The 9,417-nt window shown below is 34.6% G+C and overlaps 1 protein-coding gene and 1 long non-coding RNA gene across 2 annotated transcripts in view; both read right to left on the bottom strand.

Moving 5' to 3' along the window:
* The window catches only part of LOC108765757 (uncharacterized), a 2,234-nt gene extending 1,443 nt beyond the window's left edge, over positions 1-791 (bottom strand). Inside the window, exon 1 of the long non-coding RNA XR_001940332.1 lies at positions 370-791. This is a non-coding gene — a long non-coding RNA (uncharacterized LOC108765757). The remainder of the gene's footprint in view (positions 1-369) is intronic.
* Positions 792-8,743: 7,952 nt separating this feature from the next.
* LOC108765752 (uncharacterized) lies at positions 8,744-9,364 on the bottom strand. Its single transcript, XM_018514597.1, has one exon. It carries the CDS (start codon positions 9,362-9,364, stop codon positions 8,744-8,746), a length of 621 nt encoding a protein of 206 aa, XP_018370099.1.
* Between the last annotated feature and the right edge of the window lie 53 nt (positions 9,365-9,417).

Raw genomic sequence — 9,417 nt, 5'->3', positions numbered from 1 at the left:
TATGCGTTTGAGTAAGACAGAATGATATATATTATATAATATAATGTAAAAACTAAATCAAAGATGTCACCACTATTATCGAATTTGGAATTAAAAGAGTCTGTACTATCGACCTTGATTGAGTTGGGTAATCGGTTTAGCATCCCCTTAACAGCGCTATCAATCTTATAACTAGGCATATTTATGACACATACAATGAAACGCAACTAACGTTATTTTTCTAATTAATAAAAAAACCTTATAGAAAATATATCAATGGAATATGCGAAAAAAATAATAATACTTATAAGAGAAAAATATAATATGTTATACATAGTTATATGTGAAAAGTAATAATAATACTTCAGAAAAAAATATCACATTACTTACGATATGTCCCATAGATTTTTAAAACGGTATATTGTTTCCAAGTTGATTCCGGTGTCTCCATATACTTTACGGCTTTGTAATATCTGCTATCGCTAAGGAAATGTGGCCACACGGTTTTCATGACACTTATGTCTAACCAATTACTTGGAACTACTTGAAGTCCATCTTCAAATTCAACGATTGCGTAAAATTTCTGGGCCATTCTGTTTGTATCAAGATACATATTATATCATGTGTATCAGTGGAAAAACTGCATATTTGTTTTTTTCATATGGTAATTTAACATATTTTTTTATGACGTCTTGTAATGGCCACGATTTTAGCTCTGAGCATATGTGCACAGTATAAATTCCAAATAACAAAGATGGACAAGGAACATTAAATAAATCTTCTTTTCCCATCAATTCATGACCAATAATTACTGGAACATTTCTTTTTGTACAATATGCGATATTTGCTACAGATACAATAGTACCATCATTCAAATGACAACAACTGTCCGCAAGTGACCCTGCTTTAATTACAATTCCATTGTACCTCACCATTTTATATTGCGGATTTTTACAATCAAGTATAAGCGGACCATCATAATGTAAAGATATTAAATTTGAATGTGTCAGAACAGAATTTGATAAAATAGTTGAGGATACAGAAGATGAGTTTATTTTTTGTTCAACATATCTTCGTACAACTTGTTGCAAAGGTTTATCAGCTTTTCTAACATACCTTTTTAATTTTTGCATATAATTTTCAAATTTGAATGCACTGAAATTATCCAGTGGTCCAAATTTTCTGACATCGTCAACAAGATGTACGAGATTGTGGATATTATGTGACACATTTTGAATTCCATAAAGTTGTATACATTTTCTAATAAAAAAAATAATCAAATCCTGTGCATAGTTTAAATACTCTTTCAAATCTTCTGAACATAGAATTCTGATTATAACATGTAGTATAATAAAATGTGTATACACATTCTTTTTTAATACGGATTGAAAAGCCAATGGACTGGTATATAATAAAATGAGTCTATATTCCGTTGCTTTCCATAATTTGACACACTCCAATCTTCGAGGCTTTCTAGCAAATTCCATAGCTATGAAAGGTTTTAATTTCATTACTAGACATGTAGAAATGGCTTCCACAGCTCTAGATCTCAATCGATAATACAAATCTCCTTCAACCCATAAATATATTAACTTGCGCATAATTCCTAGGCATATTAAATGCATATAATCAAGTGGAACATTTGTAACACGCTTAAAATGTGGTACTCTAAGCAAACTACATGTAGTATTCAGTTTATGATAATCATCATCAATCTTTCTTATGAAATCATCATCTGTTCTTGGTGGCGCATCGATTTGAGGAAAACATATCCGATTTTGTACGTTTTCTCCTTCTGTTTGGCACTTTGTGCAGCTAGAGTATCCGGAATGTCCCTTAACGCATAATACGAAAGCTTTTGCAGGTGTATCACAAATTAAAGCCTCAAGTCTGCATTGTACATTACGGCCACTAATATTAATGCCATTTTCGCACATATCTTTCATCTCCTCAACAAGATCTTTTAAAAAATCATTTACATCTGCTGGTTTTTCATTTCCATGATAAATGCCAATGATAAAGACATTACTATATGAAATAATTGAATCTAGTATGGGCCAAAATTGTTGCTGCGAAGATTTCGTTAATGGCAAACCGTCAATATTGATAGTTACTTTTATGCAATCAATATCATCTTTCATAGAAGATAATATTCTTAATATAGAATTTAATACACCAAAATGATAGTAAATTCCTGGTGGGATTATACGTATTTCTTGTTTTCTTGGTGTTTTCAAAATAGATCTTGAATTTATTGCTAATGTAGCAAAACAAGAATGTTCCCTCAATCTTTGCAGCAATGCTCTTAGAGCGATATGTGGAATTTGATATTGAATAGCCCATGTAGCAAGATTACTAATTGTAAAAGTACTGTCAGTTACATTTGTATTCTCAGACATTGAATGAGATACTGATTCTTCAATAGAAATGAATGATTCTTGCAAATCCGACGTAGAATAATTAGATTGTCTGTACGTATTACAGTTTTCATTTTCTATCGATACATGACTTGATTCGCTCATTTCGTGAATAGTGTCATTTTCATTTACAATGTTCCTATTTAATGGAGTATCAGAATTAACTGACGAAACGTTTTCTAAGTTTCTTGTCCCTTTGTCATTAATATTATGTGACAATGTTGTAGTCGTGTTTCGAAAAGAATCATAAATAATTTCTGAATCTACTCTACATAATTTTCTTAAGTGTTGTTCTGATACATATAAAATGTCTTTCCTTGATCGCTTCCGATTTATATCCATTCTGTTAAAATGTATTTATATAATTATTATACAGGGTGAGTCATTTTAATCGATGGATCCAAATATCTCTTAAAATACGCCAGCTACAAAAAAATGGTTGGAACAAAAATTGTCGAGGATAATGGGGGTCATTTATCTGTGCTAATAATTTTGTCAGGATCAAGACTATTGGAGGTTGTACCTCTTATTTTCATTTTTATGTAGAAATAAATTTTTAGTGCTAAAGTGAAAATAAGAGAAACAGTCTTCAATGATCTTGATCTTGATAAATGTTATCCAGGTAATGATCCTGAACAACATTCAAAACATTTTAGCCGTCGATTGGACACCTAGGGTAATGCTAATGCCGGCGGTTCTGTAACTTGCAAGCCTTATAACTTGAAAAGTACTTAATGAAAATGAACTTAATTATAGTGTTTTGGAAAGCTCTCGAGGTAAGCTATAAGAATACCTAATGAAAAATGAGTTTTGTTTAAAAAATTCAAAGTGACCTTCAAATAACCTTGAAAATCGACCTGAAGGTCAAAATTATTGGGAAGGCTCCGATTGCACACATTGCATGTTGCATACATGCGTCGCTAATTGGTAAATTTAGGTCTGTTCGCGTTGCATGAAATCCCCAAATATTTTTGCACTTAAAATGAGATAGATATATATTTGGCTTTGAAAAGAGAGAAAGCGAAAATGCTGAGTGCAAAAAGTGCAAGCAACGCAAACAGATCTTTTAAAAATAAAATATTCTCATTGGTAAAGCAGTGAAAAATTACTGGGCACTAGCTGATATGAGTGGTGTGTGCAATCGGGATTGTAGGCAAACCTCCCAAAATTATTAACACAGATAAATGACCCCCATTATCCTCGACAATTTTTGTCCCAACCATTTTTTTGTAGCTAGCGTATTTTAGGAGATCCGTCGATTAAAATGACTCACCCTGTATAATATTAATGTTATAACGTTAACGTTATAGTATACAATTTAATGATATTGTTAACACTGAATTGCAAAAAGCAAGTTGTTCGCATGCGCGACGATAGGATACCTGGAAGGTCAAGACAAAATAAGACCACACGCAATGACATAACTACACCCTTTATGGATAACAGATACAAACAATAATCTAAAACATTGTAACATATTGATGGAACATATGAATAATACGTGAATAATCGGGTGTGTCGAGAATGGTATACTAATGGTTATGATAAGGTGCGATAGTAAAACGAACTCATGAGGCCGTAGCCAAGAGGTGCAATTGAATAGACACAAAGTATTAATGTAGGTTCTTATAATGTCACCGATCAAGGAGTAGTCGAATAAATAGCGGTAGCCATCTGGATGTATATGCAACACGGCAACCGGAAGAGAGGCGGTGGCTGCGACCTGTCTCTTAGAGCTCCTCGATAGTTAGCCGATGATCGACCACGGGAAGGATAACGTGGTCATCTACGCGGGAGAGTAGCAGTATGTCGGCTCCTGAGTAATCAAGGCATATCTGTAATAGGCAGAAGGGTACTTACAGCAAACAATGGTAGAGAGTTATTCCTCAGTCGCAGTTGCCAACTGCAAGGGTGCATTTAGAGCACAGTTAGTGAGATGTGCACTTCCTGGACAAACAGTACGTTTGTGGCAGCCAGTATAGTAAGGAAGTGCACGCTGTGGCGAGAACGCCTTTCAAGAACTGTCTTAGAGATCTGCCGGCAGGAACGAGACTTTCTGTTAGTGTGCCGCAGGCACGAGACTTTCTGTTAGTGTACCGCAGGCACGAGACTTTCTGTTAGTGTGCCGCAGGCACGAGACTTTCTGTTAGTGTGCCGCAGGCACGAGACTTTCTGTTAGAGTGCCGCAGACACGAGACTTTCTGATAGAGTGCCGCAGGCACGAGACTTTTTGATAGAGTGCCGTAGGCACGAGACTTTCTGTGAGAGTGCCGTAGGCACGAGACTTTCTGATAGAGTGCCGTAGACACGAGACTTTCTGTGAGAGTGCCGTAGGCACGAGACTTACTGTTAGAGTGCCGTAGGCACGAGACTTTCTGATAGAGTGCCGTAGGCACGAGACTTTCTGATAGAGTGCTTGATCTACGTCACAATAACTCGAGCGAGCTTGTTCGGCAGCCATTTGTTGCACACCTTCAACGAACGAACGAACTGTCAAGATGGAGGCGGGGAGCTAGCGGACTAGAGTCCCTAGCGCGGATGCACCACGCCACCTGTGTCGCCTGAAGCGCCACCAGGCACTAGATGATTTGATGCTGTGCTAATGCGAGAGCGCAAGTGCGGGGTGCTCGATTTGAACTCAAACTCACAACACAAGTGATTATGAGTTGAAAACTGCCAATGACAAAACGTGAATCCTTATTTAGCATTAATTCAATTGCAAAAGATAATTATTGAGTTGATCACAATAATAAAAGGAATGACAATATGATCCTGTGGAAAACTGATTTATCAAAATATTCTGTACATAGAAAAATAAAAATATAAAAAAACAAACAGTTTATAACAGTTGTATAAATCTTACCTATCTGGCAAATCTTGTGAATTGTGAAACTGAACTCTTTATTTAACGTCAACTGAATTGCAGAAAGCAACTATTCAATTGAAAACTCACAATTAAAAAACATGTATCCTTATTAGTGTCAAAAGACAGTTGAGTTGATAACTTATTACAATGAGAGACAATGACGTGATCCTGTGGATTAAAAGCAGTTTTGTAAGTATTATATGTAGTAATAATACATAAAATTATTTACAGGTTTTAAGATATTTATATCAAGCATTATTATTAATTAATTTTCATTTAAGATGCTTCTCAGTATTAAAATTATTAAATTGCTAGTCAATTTAATTTGTGATATCACTACTCTGATTCTATTCTTTGCGTTTCAAGACTAAAAAAGATTTCAGTACGATTTGCAGAGTTAGATATGTAAAATTAAATCTGTGTGACAAAATAGATAATATTTAAGCACTAAGATCTGCTTCAATTGAAAACAGGGTTTTTCTTATAATTAGTTTAATTGATTATATACACTATTACTATGATAAACGATATTGATGTTCTAGAATCCAAATATCTGGATTATCTTCAATATTAACTACACATAGGGTGCGTTCCGATATTCACTGTCAATACTGAAAATCTATAGCGTATGTAACGTATACTGTACAGTTTCAGTACTGGTTTCAGTAAATATCAGAACGCACCCATGATAATAATATATTGTCAGTATTGATATTGATAATATTAAATATATTATTGATCACGTAAAATCCTAGATTGCAAATTCTGCTATATGCTTAAGGCGTGTGGTGGGGGTTGAAGGCATAGATGCGCTTTGGGGTCCAGGAACGCCAACAATTTTTTCCTCGCTCTGTCCTTGTCACATTGGTGAAGGCGAGAAGGTTAGAGAGAATGAAAAGGGAAAATCGCTGGCGTGCCCAGATCTTAAAGAGCATCATTGGTTGAAGTGTTAAAGAAGAAGCTGGCTAGGCAACAAGTTGGAACTTGGGCTGCAGTCCGCTTCTTCCTAAATCCCTTCCAACCCCTACCCCGCGTTTTAAGCATGCAGTCTACAATCTAACACCTCTGTCCAAGATCTGCATTAGATCCTATTTATTATATCTATCCTACAAAATTATATCTATATTCTATGTGTTTATAGTTTGCAAAAAAAAAAATAACCTCAATATTGTAATATAATAATTTTATATTAATGATCACATATATTTTATATAAATATTAGAAAAATTAATTTTCTCAGATCTTTTTATATAATATTACATACATTAATTATGTTAATAAATGTAATAGAAGAACGATTACCTTTGATAAAAATTATTAATTTTCAGCGTGGGTTTTACTGCATTTGAGCATGAAACAATAAGAATGGACACCGGAACCAACGAATAGTGGTGTGCTTTGTATTTGTTTGCAAGTATTTCTCTCTTAAAAATCTCCGCCGTCTGTCTATGTGAATGTCGCGTCAGAGGAAAAGGCTGACATTTTAAGATTGTACTTAAGACAGTCGTTATCCTTTCCACTTTGGCCGGAAATGCCGGAACCGGAATTGTATACGTATGCAGATGGCGTACATTATGGTTCATTTCTATGTCTTGAGTATGTCGGAACAATATACGATTTTGTCTCAAGAAGATATATATACGATATTTTATATATTTTCTCAGTATATTTGGTATACATCTTAACAATATACAGGAAATGAGATTTTATTGGGATATAGTGTAGATGTATACGCTATATTTCGATAATAACAGTACATTCAAGATAAAAATCGAATATTAGCATGATATCGTGTGCTATCTGAGAAATTCGAATATCAGCCTGACTATAAACGTAGAACATGCTCAACTCCACGTATAGTAGCAGAAAAACGACGAAGACAAGCGGAAGTAAAGGACATGTTTACAGAAGCATTCGAGTCTTCTTCAACAAATACTGCAGATACATCAAAGCAGAGTACAACTGCTGCTTTAAATGAGCTTGCGATAAATGAACTCGTTCCCAAATCTCGAGCTGAACAAATTTTTACTGCATGTGCGATTACGAATACAAGAGATGTAGAAAGAGTTGGATTCATGGACGTCGGAATACAAACTTCCGTGACGCAGCACAATGTTGGCGTACAGGTTAAGATCCGACCACATTATCGCAGTGTTCATACAACATGCAACATTTCAGTATCGACTGTCAATAAATGTTCTTCTCCAATTAAATTACCTATCCATGCAAATATTGCAATTTCTCCGACAAAAACTATTATTTCTAAGACGACCTGTACAAATTACTCCATATTAACAAGTACTACAAGTACAATAGATATAGGTAGTTCTCATGATTATTATATGCCTTCTGACCAAACGAGTCTCGACGATCCTAGAGCCCAAATAAAAAAGATCGAGACATATTAAACATAACAAACTATCTCATTAGTACTAATATAAAAGCGTACCTAGGGATTCCAAACGAATGGAATATACTGTTGCCTCTTTTGAGCACAAAAGGTAATATAAGTATCCAAAATGTACAATTATATGACAATCTTGTGTTTCGCGGGTTTTCTCCGTGTTCAAATCCATTCTTGGAATGCGAAACACAAGATTGTCATATAGGAAACACCCGTGAAAGCCTCAAGAATGTACAATTATGTTTAATGAAAATTAGAAGACAAGATACGTTTGAACGATTGGCTGAACAATTCTGTATGAGTCCTAGTAATGCAAGTATAGTTTTTAGAAAAACAGTTGCAATACTCAGTCATTTACTAAAAACTTTGATCTTCTTTCCGAATCCCAACTTAATGAAAAAAACTTTGCCTATTGCTTTTCGAAATTCATACAATCATGTCCAGTCCATTGTAGATGCTCTAGAAATACAAATTGAAAAGCCGAGTAATCCCGTAAATCAAGCTTTGATCTGAATACAAAAAATGTAACACGATAAAATATTTGATATCTTGTGGGCCAGATGGCTTTATCAATTTCATTTCTACTGGATATGGGGGTAGAATATCGGATGTATTATTGTTTGAGAAGTGTGGTATACTAGATAAGCTCCCTGAAAAATGTGGTGTTATGGCGGATCGAGGTTTTAAAAATATCAAGCCTCTATTAGTAGAAAAACATTGCGAGTTAATAAAACCGCCAAGTGTATCGTCCATACATAAACCTACGAAATCTGAGGTTTTGGAAACTAAATGCATTGCTAGCTTACGAATTCACATAGAACGTGTCATTGGGAGATTGCGTGAATTTGATTTTCTAAAGCCACATGCTGTTATAAGCCATAGTATGTTATCTGACACTGATGACATTATCGTGATCGCTTCAGCATTAATAAATTTGCAGTCACCAATAATAAAAATATAGTATGATATAAGAATTGACAAGTAATAATTCTGAATACATTATATATTTTACACACTTTTATTATATATTTTACACACTTTTATTATATATTTTACATACTTTTAGACATCGATACCTTATTTCTGTACAGAAGATATTAGCAATGGAAATATATTTTTTTTCCAAAACAGCATTGACTTTTCGATTAAATCCTGTGCTACTTCTGAATCGTATGTAAGCCATTGCATTTGTACTGTTTTCGTACTTTCAAAAGCCGAATCAGCCACACAAAATAATCCTTTTTTCCTTCCTGTAGCTAACATTTGTAAGTGCATATGTGCTATGTACTTAGGATTGATAATTTTATCTTTCGACAAGAAATTTTCCAATGTTTTTTTATTTGAAGGACATTTTATTTCTACGATGTATTCGTTGGTTATACCATCAGGTGATGCACCGAGAGCTGGATAATTTGGCAATAGATACAGTCCAGCATTCCTTATTTGTGTACCTAGTTCGCGCTCTACTTCTGACAGAACTAGTTTTTCCAAGTTCTTTCCTCGTAACATTGCACTTGTTTCATGTATTTTACTCGCTCCTGTTATCTGTTTAACAAACGATCCACTATCTCTTGTACAATGTGCTGCTTCGTACAATTTAGAAGCTGTAATCCTCCCATATCGGAGTTCGTACCACAGTGGACAATCACTCTGTTTTTGTGTCAACCGTTCAGCTTCATCGCATAAGACTTGAGTCATCTCGGAACTGGCAAAAGTAAGAAAATCCTCTGACAGTAGACCTCCATTTAAAT

Source organism: Trachymyrmex cornetzi, unplaced genomic scaffold (genome assembly GCF_001594075.2).
Source record: "Trachymyrmex cornetzi isolate Tcor2-1 unplaced genomic scaffold, Tcor1.1 scaffold525, whole genome shotgun sequence".
Taxonomy (NCBI): domain Eukaryota; kingdom Metazoa; phylum Arthropoda; class Insecta; order Hymenoptera; family Formicidae; genus Trachymyrmex; species Trachymyrmex cornetzi.
Note: the sequence above shows the minus strand (reverse complement) of the source record. Positions and strands in the feature narration are given on the sequence as shown.